Below are 27990 nucleotides of genomic sequence, written 5' to 3' on the forward strand. Positions count from 1 at the left end.
TCATATTCTTATAGAGAGACAAAATTAAAATGATTGCTTAACATTTGTTGTTAGTATTATTATATTTTAACATTAGCATTAGATTTTCTGCCATGGTGATCTCAAGCCTTTACGAGAAAGGAGGAAATTTGGGCATCGTCCCTGTAAAAATTATAATCGCTACAAAAACAGCAATAACAATCTCTGTTATTATACAGTAGAAAGAATTTAAACACAAAAACAATGAAACACAATATACCAGTGGTGGAAGTCAATTTTTTTTTACTACCAGTTCTGTGGGTGTGGCTTGGTGGGCATGGCAGGGGAAGGATACTGTAAAATCTCCATTCCCACTCCACTCCAGGGGAAGGATATTGCAAAATCTCCATTCCCACCCCACTCCTGGGGGAAGGATATTGCAAAATCTCCATTCCCACCCCACTCTGGGGCCAGCCAGAGGAGGTATTTGCCATACTCTGAACTACTCATAATTTCCGCTACCGGTTCTCCAGAACCTGCCAGAACTAGCTGAATAGCACCCCTGCAATACACCCATTCCTTGTTTAGAGACCATTTGCAAATACATCTGTAATAAAAACCTCACTTTCTGACCAATGCATAAATTTACAACTAAGTTTGTATGCTTGACCATAACACATTTCAGAGTGAAAGTAATACTGGAACAGCTGATGGAAGACATCATCTGAATGAGATTTTAGGAACCACTAATCTTCCCAGTATCTCTCTCTCTGTCAGGTATAAACTTAGCAACTATTTTGCTTAATGATTGTTGGAAATGGAACTAGGTAACTAAACAAGGAATGGGTCTACAGCAGGGGTGTCAAACTGGGGGCCCGCGGGCCATGCCCATCCCGGCTCCACAAAGGCAAAAAAGTCACAATATGTCATGTGACGCAATTGAGTTTGACACCCATGGTCTACAGCTTTGGGAGATAATAGCCTTTCCTTCACTGGTTCCATCTAGATTTAAAGGCTGGATGGCAACTCTGTCTGGGAAACTCGAGTCACAGAATCTGCACAGGGCAGCGGATTTGACCAGAAGATTTTCAAGATTCCTTCCAATCCCTTCATTTTGTGATTCTATGGAATCTACTTGATAACAAAGTAAAAATTGGAGAGGCAGTTTTCTCTCTGGTTACCAGAGGGGACCAATCCTTGCTTTTCTTGCTATTATGTTCTTCCTTAGAAGCTGGGATAGAGTTTCTCAATAGTACTTTTCTCCTGGCTGAGGGATAAGGCTTTTCTTCAAGCTCTCTGCTCTATCTCTGACTAATGGTTGAGAGACAGTAATCACAGAAATACAGATGTTGGGAGCCCAGAGAGATAATCTAGTTTAATTTCCAATCCCATGGTATGTATATATCTGTATTAAGAGGTCGAGAATGTGATTACCAAATTCAACAACTGCTCCCTTCATCAATTGCCTACAACAGCAACAAAGCAGTGCTTGAATGAATTGTAATGCCATTCTGCTTCTTCTCAGATAGGCATGGCAAAGTCTGCCTTGAAATTTTCATTTCCTTTTTTCGTGTCCTTTGAAATTATTGTTTCCTCCTATTCCAGGGGTGTCAAACTCGTGACATGTTGGCACCACGTGACGTATCACACCTTTTTTCCCTTCGCTAAAATGGGGGTGGCCGTGGCCAGTGCGTGATGCATCCGGCCTGTGGGCCACAAGTTTGACAAGTCTGTGGGCCACAAGTCTGTCCTATTCCAATAAACATTGCAGCAAATATTTCCTTTGGTCTTGTTTAGCTATTTCACTGCTTCATTCAGTGCTCATTCCAGGTGTGACAGCAATTAAAAAGTAACTTTACGACCAGTATTAGCATTTACCAACTTTGCAGATCTGTAAAGCAAAGGAAGCTGGAGTAAGATCGTGTTTTGCTTAACAACCAAGTTGTGGTCGGTAAATGAGGACTACATATAATAGGCTTGAAAATTGCATTAGCAAAAAAATATTTAATACGATTCTTACATGAATTGTCAGAATGGAGCACTTTAATATTTGTGTGTGTTTTTCAAAAAAGCTACAATATTAATCAGATGTCTCATAGTTTTTAAGCAAACTAGTGAGCTTTTTAAAAGTTGAATTAGAAAGATAGGTAAAAAAATTTAAACCTGCCACAATATTAAATACATCTTCAATATTAAATACATTTTCTTTGCATATGTACTAATTAGATCAAGAAACTGCAAAGAGATTGGGAATATAACTCAAGAAATCTTAAAGAAATGGTCCCAGGTCAGATCAGGAATGACTTCCATTGTGGAAATAGAGCTAATTAAGAGATCGGTTAATTAACTGAATAATCTAATGACTCCTAACATGAAATATGATTTTTATCAGAGAAAAAGCCACCCCAGATTAAATACATCACATATTTGTAGTGAAATTTTCATTCTTATATATGGGAATAAATCACACAAAACTTAATGAGGCTGAGTTTTTATTGCATTCTAAATGATTGCACCTGTTGATGATAATATGTATAGAATTTTGGCAGGCTTCTGACAATATGTCAACATACTAAAATATCCTCTGGTCTTAATTTATTGCTTGAGCAACTAGAACTTTCCCCCTTCTGACAAGCAACTTTTCTTGAACTTGCAGTGTGAAAATACAGACAGTCCTTGACTTACAACTACAATTGAGACCAGAATTTCCATCACTAAGGTGTTAAGTGAATCGTATCCAATTTTACAATTTTTTTTGCCAAGATTGTCATGCAAATCATTGCAATTATTAAGTGAATCACAAACTGTTAAACAAATCCGGCTTCCCCTATTGACTTTGCTGGTTGGGAATGAACTGGGAAGGTTGCAAATGGTGATCCCATGATCCCAGGATGATGCAACCATTGTAAATACATGCCAATTGCCAAGCGCCCAAATTTTGTTCACGTGGTCATCAAGATGCTGTGATAGTTGTAAGTATGGAACCTGTTGTAAATCTCTTTCTTCAGTGCCATTGTAATTTCAAATGGTCACTAAATGAATGGTTCCAAGTCAATGACTACCCATAGTAACAGATATGAAATAAACTGGATATATTTCTTGATAAACTTTGAAACTGACCATGTACATCCATAAATGAATCTTAAATTAACTATAAAAAAAAGCAAACCGATTTCCTGCCATCTTTGTCAAATAATAACAACAAAGCTCCCAGTCTGAATTGAAATTGCTTGATGAAAAGCAAAAGATTAAGGTTTGTAAAACTAGCCAGATAAACACAGGATTTGGAGCTCTTATATAAACTTATTCTCTAATTAGACATCAGAAACAGATGGTTTATTCAACATTGTGGGCTGCTGCCCTGCATTCAGATAGATATTTTGGTTACATCACATGTTATATCTTGATGCATTCCCCCTTTGAGATGTTTTTCTTTATGTTTGTTTGTTAGTTAATCTGCTTCTACATAATTTTTTTCTTTTTGTTTTTTTTGTACACCACCCAGAGTCTCTTTGTGGGAGAGGGGGAGCTATGTAAACTTGATAAATACATAGGTACGTCAGTAGCTAGATAGATGATAGATAGCAATAGCACTTAAGACTTATATACCACTTCACAGTGCTTTTACAACCTTCTCTAAGTGATTTACAGAGTCAGCATATTGTCCCCAACAATCTGGGTCCTCATTTTACCGACCTCGGAAGGATGGAAGGCTGAGTCAACCTTGAGCCTGGTGAGATTCGAACTGCCAAATTGCAGTCAGTCAGCAGAAGTAGCCTGCAGTACTACATTCTAACTTCTGTGCCACTTGGCTCCTCGGCTTGGATAGGTAGGCTGTAGATATTTTAGTTTGAACCGCAAAGTGATATTCAAGACTTCATAGCTGCTGGCAGAAGAGCTGATGAACTGCACCCACTCACTGAATACTGAAATATCAGCTTACTATACAGGCAATCCTTGATTTATAATTAACTGAACTCTCAATTACAGTCGCAGGTTATCACATGACTATATCTGATTTTATGAGCTTTTTTGCAGCAGTTATTAAGTGAATGTTGCAGTCATTTAGTGAACCCATTCGTCTCTATGGGGCATTTTTTTGTTAAAAACTGGAAATAAATGCTGGTTTCTAGCAAAAATGTTTTAAATCATGGACATCTGATTGCAGGATGCTGCAAATGCCGTAAATATGAGTCAGGTTTTTGACCGCCCAAAATGGGATCATGTTATTGTGGGGGAGATGGCTGCTGGAACTTTGAATCTGGGTCTAAAGCAGGTGTGAAATTCACTTACCTTGCCTACTGGTTTGCAAATGTGTGTGCGCCATGTGCGCGCTTGCTTCGCTCGTGCCATCCACACATGCGCAAAGCCTTCTGCGCACAGAGGCTTAAAATGTCACAAAAAAGCGACATCATGAAATCCGTGTGGGTGGGCGGAGCCTCCTGCAGCCGCCGCTAACGGTTCACCCGAACCATATCGAACCAGTTGAATTTCACCCCGGTCCGAAGTACCTTTTTCTGGAGTCCACCATAACTTTGAACTATCTCTAAGTGACTGGTGTAAGTCAAGGACTACATGTACAGGTATATTGGATTGGAAGAATGCCAATCCAACTACGGCGTTTTCTTTCAAAAAGAAATATAAAACACAACTCAACACTGCATGTCTGGAAAAGTTTAAACACAGTAAGAAGTTACATCTCCACTGAAATTTCAAAGCCATATCGAAATAATATTGAGAAATAAGGCCGGGGACAACATTGTTATTTCAAGGCCAAACCTGCAGCTCTTTTTCAAAAGGGACAAACTCAAGTCAGGACTTGTAAAGATTGTGCTTTATTGTGAAAAAACATTTTAATCCATTCTTTGCATGAAGAAACAGGCTTGGTTGTTACTTTCTCCCCAACCCCACCCACAGCTGCCAAATCATCACCAAATGGCACAACGGTGATTGGCAGGTTGAAATCTGGCACTGTTAATAAGATGCACATTTAAGATCGATTTCCAAGTAAGGCTGCAATCACATGGTATAATAATCATAATAACCATATTAACAATATACAGTAATCCATCAATTGGAAAATATACTTTCAATCCTTAAACTCCTATGCACATTTTATTTGAAAGTGATTTAATTAACACTCCATTGGATTACTCCACGTAGTCCATTTCTTTCGGTTTCTATCTTTTCGCCATGGTCTTTCCCTTCATTTACTGGGCCCGTTTCCCTTGGCAAACGTTTTGGGGTGGAACTCCAAAGGAATTCTCCTAGTCTGAACTTGTTGTGTATCGAGATATGCCGTATGACCAGCGTTTACCTGCCTAACCTACCTGCCTCTCACTCGCACATAAACAGTACAGAGGGATCTGGTCGAACTGCACTCACCTTCCGGCCTAACCCAACGCGCTTCACTTTATGTCACGGCGAGAGAAAGGAAACGTCCACTCTGAGAGATTAGCCGCTAATCGGATTAGGAGTTCTTACCCAAGCTCCCTTTTCCCTTGCTTTATCCCCGCGTACCGGGCTTGGAGGAAATCCAATCGCCGTTGTAAACAACAAGCTCCGGGAAAGGAAAAGGCGGCTTTCTTAAATCCGAAGGCGAGGCTTAAGCGCCTCCTCGCTGCTGTCGCAAGTCCAGCCTCCTCCCTTCCTTTCACTTGCTCTTTGCTTAGCACTGTCGCCAAGGCCTGGCAGGCGAGAGAGAGAGAGAGAGAGAGAGAGAGAGAAGGGGTGGGTGGAGGAGGAAGCGGGCGGGGAGCCCAGCATTGCCCAGGGAGCAGCAGAATCAAAACAAGCGAGACACGCCTTTTCCCTGGCTTGCATTTCTTCCGCGGCGAGGCGTCTGTGGACGCGCGCCCGCGCGTGTGAGTGTGTGTGTGTGTGAGTGTGAGCGTGCGTGCATGCGACAGGGCCGCGGTGCGTGAGCGAAGGACGAGTGTGCTGCTCCGCCTGACAATGGAGCTGCAATAGGCGGGGGTCGGCGGGGGTAGCAGCAGCAGCAGCAACCAGAGGCAGCAGCACTGCCACCAAGAGCCTCCGCCGCCGCCTCCTCAGCCTTCCCGCTGCGACCCGCTCCTCCTCCTCCTCCTCCTCCTCCTCTCCTCCTCCTCCTCCCTTGGCGATGCCGAACCAGAAGACTAACAAGGGCAAGAAGAACAAGCGCGCTAACAGCAGCGGGGACGAGCAGGAAAATGGAGCCCTGGCCGCGACGGGAGCTGCGGGCGCCGGAGGAGTCCTGGCCGCCGTGGCTGCGGTCGGAGCAAGCGGGCCCGTGGCGGCTGCAGGAGGTGGAGGAAGCTCCGGGGCAGCAGCGGCGGCGACAGGCTCGGCTTCGGGCGACTCTAAAAACGGTAGGAAGCCTACGGGACGGAGATGGAGGAAGAGAGAGCGAGCGAGAAAGCAGGCATGCGGCGTGCAGCCACCAAACTTCACTCGCTGGCTCTTTTTTTTTTTTTTTTTTTGCTTTTGCTTCCCTGCTTTACCGGATGGGCAGAGCCGGAGGCGCCCCTGCTAGTGGGGGAGCTGCCGGGCCTTCGATGGCGCAGCAGCCCTTGGATGGGAGAAGCGGAGCGGGCCAGCATGCAGATGAGCCAAAGGGAAGCGCGGCCCTTCTCTTTCTTGGCTTGAGTTGCACCGCCAGCGCGCACGGGCGCGCGCGGCCTGCCACCGACGGGTCTCGGGAGTGGGAAGTTCGAACGGGTTGGCCGGGCTGAAAAAGAGCCCACTTGCCCGGCCCACGTGCCCCTTCCCCGCTCTCTCGCTTCCCCCCACCCCGAAGGGTTGTGCGGGGACATGGGGACCCCCAAAAACGGGCTGCATAATTCCCCCCCCCCCCCCAAATGTTGCATTTGCGGGGTAAGGAGAGCGTGTGGGGTTGGGGTTTTTTTTTTTTTTTGTACCTTCTGACGGATTTCCTCCTATTTTTTTTACTCCGCCCCCGCAATAAGATTAATTTCTGGGGAAATTTAGAAAACTTGTTTTTATCCCCTCGCTGTTCGTGTCCAAAAAGCGAACCGGTGAAGTTACACTGAGTAGAGGAGACGCGTGTCTCTCCTTCAGAATGACAGTTTATAACCTTTAAAAAGACGGACGAGAAAAAGCCCATGGTTTGGCATACTGTACATAAAAGTAACCCCGAGTTAAAGGTGCAGAAAAAGGCAAGGAAGTGTCCCCCCGCCCCCCCCCCAGGCTAAAGTATGTGTCTGTTACTTTCGCTTTAACACGGCGCGCATGTTTTGCTTGAAAATATGCTCTGATAAAGTTGGAGTCTCAGTAGTCGGACTCAGCTGGGTAGGAAGTGTCATATGTTCAAGCCTGTCTTCACTACCACTGTGAAGATATGGGTCTTGTTCATGTGCATGGCTTGTAGTGTTTCCCTCACCGACCCCTCAATCTTTCTGAAATTGCTGTGCTCCCCAAGTGCATGCTTAGCAGCCCTTCATGTCCCACACAATTGTGAGCTTAGTGTCTGTGGGGAATGACCCCTCTCAGCTTTATTCAGATATCAGAGTTATAATGGCTAGATCTTTCTATTTTTTTTAAAGACAGAACAGACTGCTGATGACAGTCTTCTATATTTGCCACAGGATAGTTTGCAGGGTAGCAGAGCTTAGCTGCAGCTGTGCCATCATCTCACTCTATCAACCTGCCTACTCGACCTAAAATAAAGTGAAACAAAAATATTGTCCTCCCTGCTCTTCACTGTCTCCACTGAAATAAGTTAGAGAAAGTGTGTGTGTGGGGGAAATCTATTAATCGTTTTATGAGCTTTTCAAATGCTTCAGCTTCCCTCTTTTTCTCTTTAAACTCGGCGCCTATTTTGTGAGCACGGAATGTAAGTACCCAATATTAAAAAAAATTGGCAGGTGTGAAACATTTCCCTGCTTTCTTTTGGTGGTTGCCAGGTTAGTTTTGTGTATTGGTGTTATAAGAACAAGCTTTTTTGTTTTGCTTTGTGTTTGAAAAATGTTATGAGAGCATTTTCACCAGAGAATTCTTATTTTTGTGCTAGTCCTTGCTGGAATGTGCAAAACACTGCAAATACTTGGGTAAATAATGATCTCTGAGGAATTTGAAATAATATGTGTTTTGTCTCTGCGTATGACAGTGAAATAGAGGCCATGCATCTGAAAATACAGTCTTCTGTTCATAGCAAAACAAAATTTAAATTCTGCAGTCTCCTAGGAATAACTTCCGGCGCAATGCCTGCTAGTGACGAAATGTAGCAATCTGATATTTTGTACTAAATTTAGGACACATGCTGATGTTCAGCACATTTGGATGAGGTCTAATAATGTATGGAGAACTACTTTTATATCTTAGTAAGGATTTATTCCCAGACATTGGCACCTTATTTGTTAACTGACAAAAACATAAAGAGGGTTTAAAAATATTAAATCTCTGTATACTGTTAAATCTTTTAAAATCAGAGGACTCAGGGATTCTTGGCTAATCATCAAGCAGTTGCTGTCCGTAGTTACTGTAGTCAAACTCTTTTCAGTTTGAAAGATGTTATTGTAACAGCTTTGATATAACTGGAACTTTTTCTGTTTAATTTTATGACTAATTTTATAGAAGAAATATACTGAAATGTGGCCAACGTGGCTTTGGAAGATACATGGAAGATACATGAAAGTTATCAAAATACTTGTGTGACCCTTTCAGACTTGGTGGAATCCTGAGAATTCCAGATTGCATTCTGCAAGAAGCTGCTACTTTTCATAGCAGACAAAATACATATAAAAATATTGTCATAAAAATATTTGAAATGGAAACATATTAAAAACAAATCAGGAGGAGATCAAATCCATTTGTTTTTCCAACTATCTTGATTTCAAAGACCATGACTCAGAATGTCAAGGAAATTAATATATTTTTCTGGAACAGACTTGTATTTAAAAAAATTGTTTTATGGTTTTTTTTTAGTACAAAATGTGCCTTTTTAGTATTATGAATTGTATTTACAGAGGAGATGGGGAAGTATGTCCTGGCTGTAGGTCTAGAACCTGATTAGTGGGAAGGTAATTGGTACTGGATCAAAGCGACTATAAATTAAATCTTGCATAATTACTTGAGAGAGAGTTGTAAGAATATGTAGCACAAGTTTGAAATAAGAGTTTCAATACATAAATCTATTTAACTTATAATACTTAATGTATTACTTGTGATTTCTGTAAGAATATATTGTATGATCTATGTTTCTTAAATCTAGGAATTTATTGGAAGATGTTTAATTTTTTAAAAGTAATTCTTAATTTGCAAGAATAATTAATTTTCTGTATTTAAGTGAACATAGTTCTAAAAACTCATAACTTGTCCCTGAGGTAACTTGTGGAGAATGGAGTTATACAGTAGTATGATTTAATTTCTTTATTTGGAAATTATAATTTTGCATTTTATAAGCTCAAATGTAATTTATATGTGCAGCTACCTGCATATTGTATAATCCTATTACTTAGGTTTATAATCACTTAATTTTTTCTATCCAACCCATTTTCCATAAGCTCCCTTGCATATGAAAAGCTTGTACAGTATGTCATCTAATAGAGCTTTGCATGACTCTTTTTGAATTGCATTACTTTTAAAGAGACAGTATCTGAAAGAAAATGACATGTGCTTTAATTAACAGCAATGTGAATTACAAAAACTTATTCAAAATAATTTTTGAAGCATACACAGGCATGTCAATTAAATATTTGCAAATGGTTCAAAAGTAGTACAGGCCTTTGAAATGGCTGCACCAACATGTTCAAATTAGTTGTTGGAGATATGTTGGAGTAAAGTGAGCATGTGAAGACTTGCTAATTCTTTCATCAGAATTCTTTCATAATATTGCAAAACTGAAAATATCCAAATAGGTAAAGTTTGCTTGTCTTTTTGGTGAAAGAACCCAGACCCACAATATTTGACTGTATAAATTACATAAAAATATGCTTTCTGTGTTCATTATGTTTCTTGATTTTATTATGAAAACTAGCTGTACCCGGCCACGTGTTGCTGTGGCCCAATCTTGTGGGTATACGATATTTTTTGACCCAGTGCCAATAATGTCCCTCTGTAGCTCAGGTCATGCCTACTTTGCCTCCGTCCCACCAGTCTTTTCACTCAGTTGATTGGATTCAGACCTAAGTTGCCTTTCTCTACATTTCTTTTTGGACTTTAACGTCGCTTAATCAATTGCTTTCTTGGACTTTTACCTATTTGGTGCTTATATTGGGAGAGCTGCACGTCGTGGGATTGGCGGAGGCCTCCGTCCGGGCTGCCGTCGGTGAGTTTGCGTTCCTGGGGCTCCAGAGGTTTGTCTCTGGACGCCTCCGAGGATACTTTGCCGTGGGTGTAAGAGCTGGTTTCCCGGCTTGCCGGTATAACCACCTTCACCTTCGCAGCTCTCTGCACCACAGGCGGCATCGGGGTCCCTGCCAAAGGTACGGCATACTCCGTTAGTTGGGAGGACGCTTCGCGGCGGTTGACATTTCCCACCATTTTGCTTGTGGGTTTGGCGGTGGCGGCGCTGAGGGGAAAAGACCCAGCTCGCGCCTGCCATTGTGGTGTTGCGATGATAAAGTCCAAAAAGAAACGTAGAGAAAGGCAACTCAGGTCTGAATCCAATCGACCGAGTGAAAAGACTGGTGGGACGGACGCAAAGTAGGCATGACCTGAGCTACAGAGGGATACGGCACAGCTCAATTCCAACGCAATGTCGTACGAAATAATTAAATCAAAATGAAAATAAATTGAAATCTATGAAAATTCAATTTAACAATGCAATCGGAAACATTGAAATGGAATCGTAAAATTGGAAATTTGGAAATCGTAAATGGATCGTAAATCGGAAACATTGAAATGGAAGTGTAAAATATTTAGTATAGCGTGTGTTGCTTTTACGTCCAGCAGATGGCGCTGTTTTTCAAGAAAGCATGTTTTTACCTGTCACAGGTGTGACATGTATATAATATAGGTATATAAAAACACGTGCGTATTTGAATGCAATGTTGTGTCAAAATTTCAAAGCAATCGGTAAAGAACTTTTGGAGATTTACTATTTTGAACAAATGAACATTTACATTTTTATTTATATATAAGATTGATACATATTTTTATCACAAACTGTAATATAAAGGCAATTCCCAAGTTATGTAAGTGTTGACTTATGTAACTCTGGCATTATGCAAATGGGTGAGACTATCATCCATGCATGAACAGAATGGTAATCCTATGTGCAAAAATTGGTTAAGACAGATTTAAGATTTATTGCTAATTTCATGATATTGAAAACAGAACAATGTATTTTCAGTTTAGCCACAAAATTATTTGTCCAAAGTTGAGTGATTCAGCTTTGGAATGTTGTGCTTTTACTTGGTACAGATTGACCTTGGCATTTCAGAAGTGACTTACACATTTCCTGAAATATATCATAGAGAACAGGAAGTTGGTTGAATTACATTTCCAGCCTTGGAGAGCTGTTGCAGATATTAGGTCCAACACTGAAATGGTTTTCTAGGGTAGAGGTGCATAGCAACATGCAGTATATTGTTCCCACAAAGGCTTTGATTGGCTAGCCAGAACCCCTCCAAAAGTAGCTACAGATTTTGCAATTGTTTGCCTAATGGAAGAAGAAAATTATTACTGTTATATGTAAACCTATGCACAAATAAGTTGACCAACAAATTTTTAAACAAAAAGCCATGAAAAATGCCACCTGAGGATAGGTCGGGCCCTTAAAACCTACTTCTTTCAGTTAGCCGGGCTGTCCTGATTTTATGATGGGTTTTTAAAATTTGAAATTGGTTTTAAATTGAAATATTTTAAATTATGGGCCAAATTTATTTAATTATTTTAAATCTATTTTAACTTTTGTGTATAAAGTGTTTTACTTTGGCTGTTCACCGCCCTGAGTCCGAAAGGAGAAGGGCCGTATAGAAATCTGAAAAATAAAATAAATAAATAAGTCACTCTTTGGAATTTTTGTAAATTTTAATTTTCATAATTGGATAATCCACAAGTAGCACATTTTTCAGTTAAAAATGTAAGAGTTTGTTTATCTGTAGATGATCTTATATGTGAAAATAAATGGGATACAGGCAGTTCTTGATTTATAACTATAATTGAGCCTCAAATTTCTGTTGATAAGACTTCCTGTTGACGTCGCGGTGAGATCAGACATGGAAAGCTGGTCTCCACGTTTCTGTGCCGAGTTGGTGGGCTCCGAAATGAGCCAAAGCTGCCTTGGAGGGGCGGTGAAGCAAAGAGGGACGCCCTGCAAGGTCTCGGAGAGTCACAGCTCTCTTGCCTGATGCGGGCAAGAAATGATGGATAGAAGGCGGATAGGAAAAAGAAGAAAGAAAATAACTTTATTTCCCCTTTTTCTTTCCTTTTTTTATAATGGTGGCAGGAAGAGAAATTAGAACAGAGATAGGAACGGGTTTTAGATCTTGGCAGTGGTTTGTTTTCCGAACTTGCCATTTAATTCCTGAATGTTTTGTTATCAGGCTAGGTAACATCACCAGCGGGAGTTTTGTAGAACTATTGTCCTATTCCTCTTTAGCTTATTATATATGTCTTGTGTGCCAGTGTGGTCAGTTGATCGTGTGATTGGCTGTTTGTTTGGTGCTGTATTTAAATTCTGAGAAGCTGATTGGTTCACTTGATTGGTTGTTTCAGTGATCTGGTTTCTTATATGCTGGATCTAAGGTTTCCATATTTTTTTCTCTTCTCTGTCTAGTTACTTCTTCCCTGCTCCTTATCTTCAGTTTCCATACTTTTCTTTTTCCTTCCTGTAGAACTACTTTTCCCCTTCCACATTTCCATACCGTTTTTCTTTTCTTTTTTTTCTTTCCCGTTTTTACTGTTCTGTTGGAAGAAAGAAGCTTGTACATTGTATATTTCTTTTTGTGAATAGTTTATGCATGAGAGAGCAGATGAGAATCAGTTAATTCTATAAATGGGATACCTTATTTTACAAGCAATTAATTTTAATCATTAAAGTAGGCAACTTGTCTGACTAAACATGTTAATTCTGAATGGCAGATTTTAATCATTCTAAAGATTTTAAATTCATCTGGCTAGCTTTCTAAAGGATAAAATGCGAGTATTGTATTCTTCTAATTTTTAATAAAAAGAATCATAATTGTCCATTTAATTACAGACCAATTTTATATGTGTAGCTGCTAAATGAAATGTGAAGCATTTATTGCTTCAAATTGGAGAATGGTTGTCCAAAATGGTATTTTGGAAGAAAAAACTCATTATAGAGTTCAGTGTTCTTCATTTGATCATTGTTTCACTTGGCTCAGAGGGTTAATGTATGGGAATATGAAATAAAAATTTTATGTTGCTTGATTGACTTCACTGATGGCAGTTGACTTTGATTAATTTAAATAACTCCAGTGTGGGTCAGTATTGTTTGATCTTAATATAAAATTCTATTCCAATCATAATATATAAATGAGATGATAATATAATGGTCCAGCCTCTGTTAGTATTTCAGTCATTATCAAGTAGACTTTATTCTTGCACCACTGTTTTTTAATATATTTATTAATGACTGTTTCAGTGTGGAGAGTATCATCTTTATTTCTAGTTAAAAATGTATAATTTACAGTATAATTACTTTAGATTCACATGCCTCACAATAATTTGTGTAGGTAATTATTCTTGGTAATTATGTTATGGAATTCACTAGTAATTAAGTATGAAAAAAGAAAATATGGATTTTACAATCAAAGCATTCCAAGTATATGCAGATAATTGATTCTAATTTTATTGCTTTGGTTGTCGCATATTGTTTCCTGAAATCTGTGCTTTCTTAAAATGGTTGTTTTGGGATTTCAAATGTTGTGTTCTTGTTCTGGGGTTCAGGAGAATTGGTTATGCTTCCAAATATTAAGGCTAAATATTTAGCCCTATTTATAGCCTACCGTAATTTGTATCATTCTCTCTAAAAATATCTCTTTTGCCATATCAGAAGGTTTAAATTCCTGAAAGCTAACCTACTAAGGCTTTGCACTTAGAAATCTTTGTTAATCAAAAGGTGTATTTCTCAACCGTAACAGTTATTGAAGTTCTTCAAATATATCAAAGACCATTTTAATTTTTGACTCTGGAATATAAGACTTACTATGCTCATTTATAAAGGAAAATACTAGTGACATATGGAATCTCAGTTCACAGCATAGTTTAAATGTACTACATATGTGCTTAGAACTCCTGGATTCTAGTTTAGCATAGTTCTGTTATACTAAAATAAATATACCAAGCAGTTAATTTTGAATCATATAGCTCATCTGCCTCTCTTTTCTACATTCCACAGAAGCACCTTGTGCTACACCACTGTTGTGTAGCTTTGGACGGCCCGTTGACCTAGAAAAAGATGACTACCAGAAAGTTGTTTGCAACAACGAGCATTGTCCCTACAGCACTTGGATGCATCTTCAGTGTTTTTACGAATGGGAGAGCAGCATTCTGGCTCAATTTAATTGCATCGGAAGAGCAAGGAGTTGGAACGAGAAACAGTGTCGGCAAAATATGTGGACCAAGAAAGGATATGATCTTGCCTTCCGTTTTTGTTCATGTCGATGTGGACAAGGCCATTTAAAAAAAGACACGGATTGGTACCAAGTAAAACGAATGCAAGATGAAAAGAAGAAAAAATCAGGGTCTGAAAAAAGCAGTGGAAGATCAACATCTGAGTCTTCAGAAGATCTTAAAAAGTGCAGGTCTGCTAACAAACCACAGAAAGGTTTAAACCATGATCTTCAACGACGGCATTCAATGGATAGGCAGAACTCTCAAGAGAAAGGCACTGCTTGCGGTAGCTATGCCGTCCGTTCTCCCTGTGGTTCTCCTGGACAGTCCCCCCCTGCAGGTTATTCTGTTCTTGCCCCCACCCATTTCAGTGGACCCCGCTCTTCACGATATTTAGGAGAATTTTTGAAGAATGCCATCCATTTAGAACCTCATAGAAAGAATATGACCAATAGTGGTATGTTTAGAAATGCTCACTTTGATTATGGGACATCAGGATTACAAGCACATAGATCAGGACATTTTGATGCTCCAGTACAATTTTTGAGAAGGCTTGATCTATCTGAACTCCTTGCTCACATACCTAGGCATAAATTGAACACTTTCCATGTCCGTATGGAGGATGATGCCCAAGTGGGTCAAGGAGAAGATTTACGTAAATTCATTCTTGCAGCACTCAGTGCCAGTCATCGAAATGTTGTCAACTGTGCGTTATGCCATAGAGCATTGCCTGTATTTGAACAGTTTCCACTGGTGGATGGAACTTTGTTTCTTAGTCCATCAAGACATGATGAAATTGAGTATGATGTTCCCTGTCACCTTCAAGGTACAGGTTGCTTTTATTTTTGTTTTGTTTTGTTTATTTATTAAATTTATTGGCTATTTCTTAAATGGCATAACTAAAGTCTATAATTTCTATTAATATCTTGCATTTTTGGAAGGCAGTCTACATTAGCGTTTTCCATCCTGGGCATTATTCCCAAATATGTGGAATTCAGTTTCCTGAATTCCCAGCCAGCAAGGCTATTGCTGAAAAATGTGGAAATATTCATACAATGTGAAGATGCTCAGATAGATGAAGGCTAGTACAACAGGCCATAATAAAAGCTTAATACAATTTCAACTGTCCCTTCTATGTGAAAATAGCTTGGCAGAAGAAATATACCATATTTTTTGGACTATAAGACGCACTGGAGTATAAGACACACCAAGATTTCGAAGAGGAAAACAAGAAAAAAAAAGTTTTTGCCCTCTCTGGCCCCCAGGAGCACTCTGCAGGCTTCCCAAACCCTCTGTGCATCCTGTGTTTGTTAGAAACAGGAGGGTTTGGGAGGCCATTTTTTGCCTCCCAAACCCTCTGCGCACCCCATTTCTGTGAAAAACTGGCCTGTTTTTGGCAAAAATGGGACACGCAGGGCGGGGTTTCGGGAGGCTGTATTCGGTGTATAAGACGCACCAACATTTCCACCTTCTTTTAGGGGGGGAAAAGGCATTTTATACTCCGAAAAGTACGGTACTTTTAGCAAAGAATATGTATGCAGCAATAGATTGGGGGCAGGGCCAAATAAAAGGTAAGAATGCGGGGGATGGGTGGAGGGGGGCGGGAGAGCCCAGCTCCCGAACAAAGAGAGCCGGTTCGATGACATCATATCGTCACCGCTACCGGCTTGGCCGAACCGGGAGGAACCCACCACTGATGTGATCAAAATTTGGGCACTTGGCAAAGTGGCATATATTTACGACGGTTGCAGGGTGTTGGGGTCATATGATTGCCATTTACAACTTTTCCAGCCAACTTCTGAGAAGCAAAGTCAAGGGGAAACCCATGTGATTCACTTAACAACTGAAGTGGTTTACTTAACCATGGCAAAAAAAGTCATTAAAATTGGTAATGACTCAATAGAGACCTTGCAACAGAAATTCAGGATCCAATTGTGATCATTAATCGAGGACTACCTATATAGGTAATCTTTGATTTAGGAACATTATTGAGCCCAAATTTTCTGTTGCGAACCAGACAGTTGTTAAGTGAGTGTCCCATTTTATGACTCTTTTTTTTTTTTTTTTTTGCTTTAATTTATATGCCGCCCTTCTCTGGAGACTCAGGACGGCTTACAATGCATTAAGCAATAGCCTTCATACTTTTATATATTTATACAAAGTCAGCTTATTGCCCGCACAATCTGGGTCCTCATTTTACCTACTTTGAAAGGATGGAAGGCTGAGTCAACCTTGAGCCTAGTGGGATTTGAACTTGCAATAATTGCAAGCAGCAGATGTTAATAACAGTGCATTAGTCCACTGTGCTACCAAGGCTCTTTTGCCACAGTTGTTAAGCAAATCACTGCATTTGTTTAGTGAATCATGTGCTCATTAAGCAAATCTGATTTCCTCTATTGACTTTGTCGGAAGTTGGCTGAGAAGGTTACAAAGGGTGATCATTTGCACTCTGGGACAGTGCAGCTGTCATAAATGCATGCCACTTGTCAACTGCCTGAAATTTGATCACATGATCATTTGGATGCTATGCCAGTTGTAAGTGTGAAGATTGATTGCAAGTAACTTTTTTCAGCGCTGGTCACTAAATAGGTTCAGAACTGTAATAATACTTTTACATTATTGAAGCTTTGCTGTTAGGAAGTTTTCTGATAAGAAATTTAGACAAAGACAAAAGCAATCAGGCTAGAAAGGCAAATTATGATTAGAAACCTCTCTAACATTGTTGGTATCTTCTGGGCTTAGAGCAGTGACCAAGTGCCGAAAAGGAAGTGCACAAGCGTCTGGGCCGCAACCCAGAAGAGGAGCTGCCCAGGGCGCATGCGCACATCCAAAAATGAACTTCCAGTTTCAGCTACTGAGCATCTGGTTTCAGCCAGCTATTCTTCCAGGTTTCTAGCGCATATGTGCACGCGTCGATCAGCTGGCCGGCGCGCATGCTCATGTAGGAAAATGGAAGACCAGCTCTTCCAGTTTCCAGCACTGCCGCATGCAAAAAGGCTAGTTGATTGTCACATGCACATGCGCGCCAGAAACCCAGAAGAGGAACAGGCGATGCCACGCGTGCCAGGTGACATGTCTCTGCGTGCCACTTTGGGCATGCGTGCCATAGGTTCGCCATCACCGGCTTAGAGGAAGAAAAGGATTAGATGAGAAGAATTAACAGAACTGCTGCATAAATTAGATCATTAAAATTAATAATAAAATTAAATTGATAAAATAAATAAAATTTTGATTTGAATGATAAAACTGAAATTAATGGAAACAAGCCAACCTAACATTGTAAATTACAAGAGTGGCTTATTTCTGCTAACTAAAATTAACATTAAGCATAACTTAGAGTTTGGGTTTTCTAATATGGGAAGAAAACATGGTCCATCACTAACTGAGAATACTTCTTGTAATGCAAATCCAGAGCCCAATGCAACCCACCAGAAGATAATTGAGGCAAGATTGATGGGTGGGTTCACTTTGAATGAGCTGATTGCCTGATAAGCCATAAATCAAGAGAGTTCAATTTCAAATCCCTCTTTTGCTGTCTTCATTGGGCATGATTGCTGAAAAGTGAAAACATGATTTACTATTTTAAAGTGGTAAAACACAAAACTGTAGATAAGTCTACACAATTTTGACACAATTTAGAAATACAGAGTCTCTTCCAAAACCCAGCCTTTCTTACTTTGCAACATACAGAGTCCCACAACATTAAGATTGCTCATCCTTTGCATTGATGGTTTGCAAACCCCTGTAGCTAAGAATACCCATGCATGTCAACAGGCCCAAAATCATACACATTAGAATTTAGCATGATATGTACATCTTCTCTGTATTTGCCCATCGTAGTAAGTCATAGTAATACTTCCAGGACCACACTGTCTTTGAGATTTATTTTCAAATGAACTTTGTTTTTAAATGACTGTATTTTAATTATTTTAGGGTTTTCTGTGGTTGATGTCTGCATTGGTACTCTTTTTACTTAATAGTTTTAAAGGTTTATTTTGTCTACTGCTCTTGGATAAGAAGAAAAGTAATAATATGGATTGTAGCCCAAATTGCATAATTGGCTATTTAACTGAATAAGCCTTAATTTATGTTTTGTTCTGCATTGATAATAAATCATCAAAACAGATGCTGAGTTCCAGAATAAGCCTATTTTGTAGCCTAGATGCAGTATTTTTAAAAGAAAAGTCAGGAAAAAAACCCTTTAAAAACAAAGCACAGTCATAGTTTGGTTATAATGAGTGTGAAAAATACTGACTGGCATGATTGCGTTTGTTTCATTGCTGAGGTATATGATGACTACCAATAATGTGCAAATAATGTGCATTGTGTTCACATATTTTCTTGTTATCAGCTGTTGATTTGCAGTAGCCAATGTATTGGAATCAAATCGTGTTTTGTGTTTCTTGATGTGATTGTATTTTTAAAAGAGCACTGCAGAATTTTAATTCTGCATATACCCTGCTTAGAGTTTTCCTTAAAGAAATATCCCAAACAGTCAAGATTACACAATCCAATTGTGCTATTCTGATAGTGCACAAATTATCCTTGTAGAAATGTTCAGGCCAATATTTAATTATGCTTGTGCAATTTATTCCACAAGCTGTTTCACAACTGAGATTACACTTTTCGTTTTGGCAACTGTATGAGCTGTTTTGATACTTACGTAGTTACCAAGAGAACCATACCAACTCTTGTACATTTTTTATAGTATTGTATTGGTTACAACCAAGTTAGTGATACTGTATATTTATTAAAAACACTTTTTTGACTATTTGAAAGATTTTTATAAGCAACGCAGCAGCAGCAGCAGTTGTTTTTACAAAGAGCCCTTGACTTATTTGGACTAGAATTTCTTATCAGTAAACAAGGCAGTTCTTAAGTGAGTTGCGTCCAATTTTATGAGCTTTGTGCCAAGTTGTGACTCACAGCAGTTGTTAAATGAGTCATATGATTGCTAAGTGAATTTGGCTTCCTCCATTAACTGCAGCTGGGAACGCTGCAGATGGTGATCTAAAAACCCTGCAATGGTCATAAATACATGTGGGTTGCAAAACACCCAAATTTTGATTGTTGTGACCATTGGGATGCTGCAGTGGTCATAAGTGTGAGGGCTGATCAAAAGTCACTTTTTAAAGTGCCATTGTAACTTTGAATGGTTGCTAAATGAATGATTGTAAATCAGGGACTTCCTGTATTTCCTGTCTTTCATTTTACCACCCTGAGGTTGCTTAATTATGGATATTAGGGCTTCTGGGTATTCATAGGCTTTAGTTCCCAAATTTGATGCTATCAGAACTGAACTGCAAAAATCTGGGAAGTAGAATTGGAATGTTACCCTGTAGTCAGTGGCCATAATTTAACAACTGGTTCTCTGCCCTAATGAACAGCTAGGTAGGCGTAGCTCGGTGGTCATGTGACTGTGGGCGTGGCCAACTCAACGTTACTCATGTCAATGGGCGCTTCGCCTTAGCTGTTACAATGTAATAAGGGTTAACCAGAGAGACAGTTTCTGTAAGCAGGGCAATAAAGATTAGGCTAGAAACACCACCAGAATGTTTCCTTCCTGCCTTCCTTACAGGATTAGTTCTGTAAAGTGGAAAAAAACAAAATAAGATTTCTTCCAACAACCGGTTCTCCAAACTGCTTAGAAAGTTAACTATCAGTTCTCCCGAATAGGTGCGAACTGGCTGAATCCCACCACTGCCTCTAGTGGTAATTGGACCACTTGCTATCCAGATTTGGCAGCCCTATCATTTCTCAGTATGAATTTAAAGAAGCCATTCTGATCACTGTTAAACCTGGGAAATTTAATCTTAAAAGCATAATAATTTAATCTAAAAGCATAAAAATAATGAGGCCTCAGGAAATTTTCCAAAATAATGACAAACGCTTTGTATATACAAATACAGATAGTCCTCGACTTACGAACACAATTGAGCCCAGAATTTCTGTTGCTAAGTGAGAATTTTGTTAAGTGAGTTTTGCTCCATTTTACAACTTTTCTTGCCACATTTGTTAAGTGAATCACTGGAGTTGTTAACACAGTTGTTAAGTAAATCTGGCTTCCCCATTGAAGGGGGAAGGACACAAAAGATGAACACATGACCTCCGGGACATTGCAAACGTAATAAATGTGAGTCAGTTGTCAAGCATCCGAATGTAAATCACGTGACCATGCATAAGTCACTTTTTTCAGTGCCATGGTAACTTCGAACAGTCACTAAGTGAACTGTTGTAAATTGAGGACCACCTGTACATAAATTTATAAATATATAAATTTTTATATATACAAATAAGGGAGGGGGAGGAGTCTGTAAACTTGTTTCTCATCTTACCTAGCAGGGAGAGAAGTTAAAATTGCAGAAGTGGGAATAGATGAAGGACTGGAATATAGTCATGCTAAATATTTATACAGGTAGGTGATCCCAGCTGTTGGGCAGAGGAGAGTGCTATCTAATTCCCCTATCAGGTACTTACAAATCATAGTTTGAAGAGTACTACAGGCTCACTTTGGATTGTCCTTCCATGCAATTCCTGCCTCCATTCCATAACTGATAATTTCTATAGCACCCTTGATTTAGATATCACATGAAATTTAGTTGAGAATAAACTGGGTTAAGGAATAAGAAGTTTAAAGCAGGGGTCTCCAGCCTTGGCAACTTTAAGATTTGTGGACTTCAACTCCCAAAGTTGGCTGAGGATTTCTGGGAATTAAAGTCCACAAGTCTTAAGGTTGCCAAGGTTGGAGACCCCTGCTTTAAAGAGTTTTGAAAATTAGCTTGGAGATTGGTATTTACTAGTGCTTACTCAATAAACATAATTATTGTAAGTTAAATATGGATGATTTATAAATGATGATTTATAAATGAGAGGAAAGGATAATGAGCTTGTTCATAGTCATCCTATAAGGATTAGAATAATGTGTTTGGGCTCACACAATATTAAGCTAAAACCAAACCAAACATACAATGCACCAATACACCTATGTGTTATTAATCCAGTTGGTTTGTAAACTTTGACATAAGCTTTGAACTGTGATTTAGTCAAATAATAATTAAATAAACTATGGTATGGATTAGCACCATATAAGATCCAGGTAAGTACCTAAATTGGGCTAGCTAGTATCCATCTCTGATGAGACAGTTATCTCACATTTTCTAATATTTTTCCAGGTGAAAACTGCATGAAATGGGGAGCTTCTCCTAAACAAATATATACTGTAGGAAGTTTGTTTTTCCATTTTGTATATTATGAGTTAAGCACAATTGCTATAGTATAATTCTGCCTTCCTCCTTTCACACTGGAATCTTTTCTATATTTATGCAGAGTGCGGAAATGTATTCATGTAGCAATTTGAACTCTTTCCTGAGACTGAGTTATAGCAGAGACTTCATGATTTGAAAAAGCCTGCATTTCCTGTTGAGAAGAATCTGTTTTTCCTGACTTCTTCTCAAAGAAGTTTGTGTGATATATTCTTTTGCCAAAAAAAGGATAATCATATATGACTTTTATTCACATGTGTAAATACTGTAGATGTTTATGAAATAATAACTGGAAGGAAATTAAATATATGGAGATACCTAATTAAGCTGTGGGTTCTACTTTTGCTTTGCACATGAAGCAAAAATCTATTATGAATTTACAGTAGCAAAGAGCCCATCCTCCCCTCTGAAGCATGTGATATGCAGCTGAGAGTAACTCTGTAGTACAATAGTAATTCTCTAAAGTTATTTGTTAAGCTTCTTAGTTGAACTGAAAATTGGAATGCTTGTCTTGTTCATTCTGATGTGACAAATGAGCTACTCATATTGATCATGTGTTAGATTTAGTATAGTTGATTTGTACTTTAATTAAAAATCAATTTTGAATTTTTAAAGACTGAATTTTACAACCTAAACTCCAACAATCCTCTATTTAGAAGCTAACTAATATCGATTGACTGCGGACTGTTAGCATTAGATAAAACTAGTAATGAAAGAATAATTTGCATTTGAAGTTAGGAATGTAATTCTGAATGAAATAGACTTTCCTCCTTTAATGGTATTTGGACAGAAGATGGCTAGAAACATAATGTTTGCTGAATGCATGCTTCATTTCTTGCATATTCTAATAAAAAGGCCATTCACAATTCTGTTAATGTATGATCCATTTGATATATTCTGTTTTTACAAATCTCTCTCCACAGGAAGGCTTATGCACCTATATGCTGTTTGTGTAGACTGTTTAGAAGGGGTTCATAAAATTATCTGCATAAAGTGCAAATCTCGGTGGGATGGAAGCTGGCATCAGCTGGGAACCATGTATACTTATGACATTCTAGCAGCTTCTCCTTGTTGTCAGGTTAGTATTATGAAAGAGTTTATATTTTAGTAAATTATGTTCCACGGTCTTGGCAAGCATCCGAGATATAGTGATAGCTGTCTATACACTATTTCATGGATGAGGATACATTCATGATTCTCTGGTGGATGCTGTTTCTCTTCCAAAAGCACATAGTAGCCAGCAGTACCGATCAGGTGCAAGCAATTAGATCCACATGGCTAGAGTTCAGGCTAACTATTTTATTGTATTCTGCCTATAATACAGGAATTTCGCTAGATTGCTTGCCTTTGGGAACAAATAGATAAGGCTTGTGAGGCTTGGGTGGGGAGGAGTCAGTCCTGGATGTCTTCTAGCTGTGCAATGATTCAAGACTAATTCTCTGCTTGAACCTTCACTCTACCTGGCTGAGCATTTTTCAACAATACCCTTCTTTCAGTACTGGCTCCCATTCACAGGGATGAGAGGCCCATGTGACTATCAGAGCACTGCAGCTAATGATTAAGAAGAATTTATGTGTTTGTTATCTACATCTTCATTAAACAGCATCTAGTATGGAATTGCATGTACACATAGAGAAGATAGCACTGTCATTATCTCAGTGTGCATTGAGATAAAGATGAAGCCTGGTGGTGCAATGCTGTTCTATCTCCTGGAAATGCCCTCCTAGAGGAACAGTTTCAATACTTCAGGGTCATATTGGCCAGATGTTAAGATAAAATGAATCAAAAGCACCAAATCCTCTAGATTTAATCCTTGCCTTCCATTTTTGTCTGATATACCTAGAGAGGAAATCTATGCATACAATGTAGGCATTGTAAAATGCAATCCTCTCTAGGTAACTGATTCATTTTTTTAATCTACAAAAACACATTAATAGCTGATTCTACAGACACAAGAGATTGATGTTACACATTTTATTATTCAGGCAAGCTTTCCCAAGTAGAAGCTGTAGTAGGAATTGGCCCATCAGGCTATAATCACAAGGCGTATTCAGTAAGAATAAAACAAACGAGCATGATAGGGTTTGATGGACAGTGGAAGCCAATTATGAGATTTTTGAAATTCTGTTCTCTTTTTTTCTGTCTGTCTCCTCTATTACAGGCTCGGCTGAACTGTAAACACTGTGGGAAACCTGTTATAGATGTACGTATTGGGATGCAGTATTTCTCAGAATACAGCAACGTTCAGCAGTGTCCACACTGTGGAAATTTGGACTATCATTTTGTGAAGCCATTTTCCTCATTTAAAGTTCTGGAGGCTTATTGACAAAAGTTTTGCCATAGTAATAGCTATTTTATGAATATTGTTCCATTTATTTTACATATCTTTTATAAGATCTGCTCTGTGAAGGGGAGGGGGGATTTTTTTCTAATTGAAAGGAAAGTGCAGCAGCTTTGCGTGATTATGTAAATGTGTTCCTGTGTAGATGTGTGTCATTCAGACAGAGGTCCTCTTGCCATGATTTCAGTGAAGGCTGGAGATGCAGCGCCATCTTTTTTTCTCTCTCTCTCTCTATCATATTATCCTAGCTCTTTTCCAGATATGTTGGGATCATACTGCTCTGACAAAGATGTTCCATCACATCTGGGAAGTTGTCTACATTCACCCAGGTTGGAGAGGAAATTCCATTCTATTTGTTCCCTTTATTGTTAAATGAAACAGTGACTTCAAGATATGGAGAAGTTTTTTGTAGGTTGGAGAGATGAACAGATTTTCATAAACATGTAGAAAAAAGAAAATTGTAGGTCTGCCCAGATGAAGAGTGAAATCCAGCATCATGGGAGTAGAATTCTGCTTATAGATAAGGATCAGTGGTGGGATTCAGCCGGTTCGCACTGGTTCAAGCGAACCGGTTGTTAAATTAACCCCACTATCAAAGTGTATCCTGCGCACTGCACTGCAATGGAAAAACAGGCAACAGAGCGGCCAGCACGAGGGAAGGAGAAGACCGCTTTCTCTCTTTCTTCTCCCTGCTCCTCCCCCTTCCCTCGTGCTGGCTGTTCCGTTGCCTGTTTCTCCATTGCAGTGTAGTGCAGTGTCCTGGATCCACTTTGATAGTTCGTCCAGGGTCAGGTTGGCCGTTGCGGGAGGTTTATCCTGCATGTGCAGTGGAACTGAAGGACAGGGATTGGCCATGCCTCCCATGACAGCCAACCTGACCCTGGGTGAACCGGTTGTTAAATTATTTGAATCCCACCACTGCATAAGGTGGTCCCTACAGTCTTCCGCTGTGTCCTGAAAATCAGTTCTGAAGAGCGGGAGACTCAACATATTTTGAAGATGTTGAGGGGAATAGAAAGTGGTTCCATCCTAAGCAGCACTCCAATTACTACTGCCTTTTCCAATGCACTCTATATTTCAAGGCCTAAGATAACATGGAAGAGGTGTCACAAATTGTCATAACCTCTCCATTGCTTAATGTTAATCTACAGACTTCAAGTTTGTATGCAGATCCTATCTGTACATTTTAGATGAACTAAGAAAGAATGCTGGGTAGTTGTACAGCCAGCTTTTCAAAGACATTTTCCTTGTGTGTGCCTCTGTCCAATGATTATCTTCATATTTTGCTCCTTTGTTGAATTTACATCATTCCTAGAAGCAAAATCAGGACTTGATAATATTAGTAGTGCTGGTAATACAGTTTGAGGCTCTGTTTGTTGAGATAAACTTAACCATTGACAAATGAATGTAATACTATGTCAGAAAATGCACTGTTTAAAACTGTTTTATTTTTGCATAGTGTCTTCCTGGGATATATATTTGATAATCATAGTTACTCTCACTGACAGATCATACTGTTTCCACTAACGCTGTAATTCAAACAGTCAGGGAAATTTCTACAAAAAACCCCAAGCTTGCAATTTTAATAAGTTGTGTTATTTCAGCTTTTTTCAAGCATTTTAAAGTCACCTTAGGGTGTTTGGTAGTACTGCAAAACTCATTACAAAATCTGTTATCAAGAGAGGTATCTGCAACTTAAGTTGCAGATTTTTTCATTGTGATTAATCCTTGTCTCTTGGTACAGTTATAGTAAACTATGTTCAAACTAAATGAAGGATGATAGATTAGTGTGCCTACCTGTGAATTAATTGTCCCTATAGGTTGAAATATTTAATAATTTCTTTACAGTATTTCAAAAGTGTTCTCTAAAACTGAACGGTGTTTATAGAACAGTTTTTATTAGCTGTTCACATATTTGGAAAAATTTCTGCAGAAATACTCCCAAGATTATGTATGCAGATATGGGATGTGTATAAACAGGCAAGGAATCAGTTAAAAGACTTTAGCATATTTCAGGTTCATGCAAGGGTTGATGATTCAAAAGAGCTGCTAAAGATCTTAGTAATTAATGGCTTATACTTGTTGAATAATAGACCTCAATATTTTGAATCTGCCTACTGTTTTGGATACATGTTATCATGTGCGGTGCATTGTGGCCCATAACTTGTGGAATTCATTTTATGTTTTTTGAATCCTAGCTTGAATTAAGTCGTATTCAAATAGGCTAAACCCACTTTTTGGTACCTATTTTGAAATGGCACTTTTACTTAATTTAAAAAAAAACTTTTAATTTATGAGAAATTAAAAGTGAAATAATTGAAACCGAAGAAATTTAAGAACAAAAAAATTGTTTTGTGATTATTGTTCTTTTATCAGTATTGTAGTTACTTTATCTGTATATGTGCAAATTTTTTTTTTGTTAAAAGTGAATGCTCAGTCTTTTGAAATTTGGTAGTCTAAGTATTTGGTTTTTTTCAGCACAAATTGTTCAACATTAGAAACAAATGATCTACTTGAAAATGGAATGTTTTATTGAATTATAATTATAACATTATTTCCAAAGATGAGCAGGTAAATGTAATTTCTGTAGATCAGCACTAAGGAGAAAATGAGCTGTCACATCAGAAATTTGTGATAAGAGTTTGCAATATAATTTTATTTTAGGTTTTTATGGATATTGCATGTGATAATTTGGAGTCTATTGCAATGGTGTGATGGTCAGTGTGGGCAGTACAAACCTTTTTCCTTTTCCAGAGTTGTGAAAAGTAGCAATAGCAACATTCAGTTATAATTTGGATGACTGTTTCAGGCTACTTAGCTCAAAACAGCTCTGAGGGAAAAGGTAAGTTAGGTGAGGGGGAAGATTAGCAGTTCTTCAACATGATGCAACCTCCATTAAGTAGCCCTGAAAAAAAATTATACAGAGAAATAATTGCAATTTTTAAGTGCAGTTTTCTCTGCTTTGTTTCCAGTGTTGGGTCTGTAACTCGCAGATTTGGGAGTACTAGTTTTCAGACCAAAACTAGTGTTATTTGGGGGAAGATTGTTCTAGTGTGTGTAAGCTCTGTAGAGTTTTGGTGGATCTAATCACTCCAAATTTTGTACTGGATAATAAACATTGTGTAGCAACAATAATCTATTAAAAGGAAAATGCTGCATTGGGATCATGGCAGGCATGAATGAAAAGACACACATGCTTCAAAAGTATAATAAAATGGATATCCAATAATATGTGGTCTGATGAACTATGTTTTCTTTCAGCCCTGCAAGACTGTCAAACTGTTTTCGTAGCTTGCATATGAATTTGAAATATTTGGATTCTAATTTCCAAAAACATTTATTGTTAACATTATTGTAATTATTCAAAAGAGGGGAACAGTAGTGAAGTATTTTACTTTTCAACTCAATTGGATTTTTCTATTGAGGCCTTTCTGATACTGTTTATTTTGTAATTTGCATGCCGTGTACAATTTAACATTTGGTTTGGATTATAAATCATGCTGCTCTTTCCCGTCACCATGTAAAGAAATTAACATTGGCAGTTGTATATATGTCACTGCCTGAGGCATAGAGTTCCTTCCTAATTGATATATTTGATTGACATTAAATTATACAGGAATGATAGAGGCCGTGAACTCATATTTATGTGCATGCATTACCCACAACTTGCATGCATAGAACACAATGTTAAATATGTCAGGCATTACTCGGTAACAAGTTTCATAGGGGCTATCACTACTCCTCTCTACTTTACTCAGTGTGGATTGCCCAGGAAATCTCATATCCATAGCCATGCGGTTTTTTAGGTTAACAGGTAACAGAGAGAGAGGGGGAGGGAGGGAGGGACAGAGATGATTTCTTGTGCACACCCCCTACAGATATTTAGCATCCTTCAGTATTGAAAAA

At 38.7% G+C, this 27990-nt stretch overlaps 1 protein-coding gene and 1 long non-coding RNA gene across 2 annotated transcripts in view; one reads left to right on the plus strand and one right to left on the minus strand.

Moving 5' to 3' along the window:
* LOC117666319 (uncharacterized) overlaps nt 1–5675 on the minus strand; it is a 17676-nt gene extending 12001 nt beyond the window's left edge. The window contains exon 1 of the long non-coding RNA XR_004591725.3: nt 5344–5675. This is a non-coding gene — a long non-coding RNA (uncharacterized LOC117666319). The remainder of the gene's footprint in view (nt 1–5343) is intronic.
* On the plus strand, nt 3435–27315 carry HECA (HECA ribonucleoprotein granule regulator). The gene is made up of 4 exons (XM_034418915.3): nt 3435–6308; nt 14267–15307; nt 22667–22821; nt 23905–27315. The coding sequence occupies exons 1-4, from the start codon at nt 6080–6082 to the stop codon at nt 24067–24069; spliced, it is 1590 nt and encodes a 529-aa protein (XP_034274806.1). The 5' UTR covers nt 3435–6079; the 3' UTR covers nt 24070–27315.
* Nucleotides 27316–27990: the final 675 nt, after the last annotated feature.

This window comes from Pantherophis guttatus, chromosome 1 (genome assembly GCF_059756535.1).
Source record: "Pantherophis guttatus breed Tessera chromosome 1, ASM5975653v1, whole genome shotgun sequence".
NCBI classification, from domain to species: Eukaryota; Metazoa; Chordata; class Lepidosauria; order Squamata; family Colubridae; genus Pantherophis; species Pantherophis guttatus.

Coding starts and splice junctions, on each gene's coding strand:
- HECA (XM_034418915.3), top strand. CDS start 6,080: ATGCCGAACCAGAAGACTAACAAGGGCAAGAAGAACAAGCGCGCTAAC. Junction 6,309..14,266: donor TTCGGGCGACTCTAAAAACG/GTAGGAAGCCTA, acceptor TACATTCCACAG/AAGCACCTTGTGCTACACCA. Junction 15,308..22,666: donor TGTTCCCTGTCACCTTCAAG/GTACAGGTTGCT, acceptor CTCTCTCCACAG/GAAGGCTTATGCACCTATAT.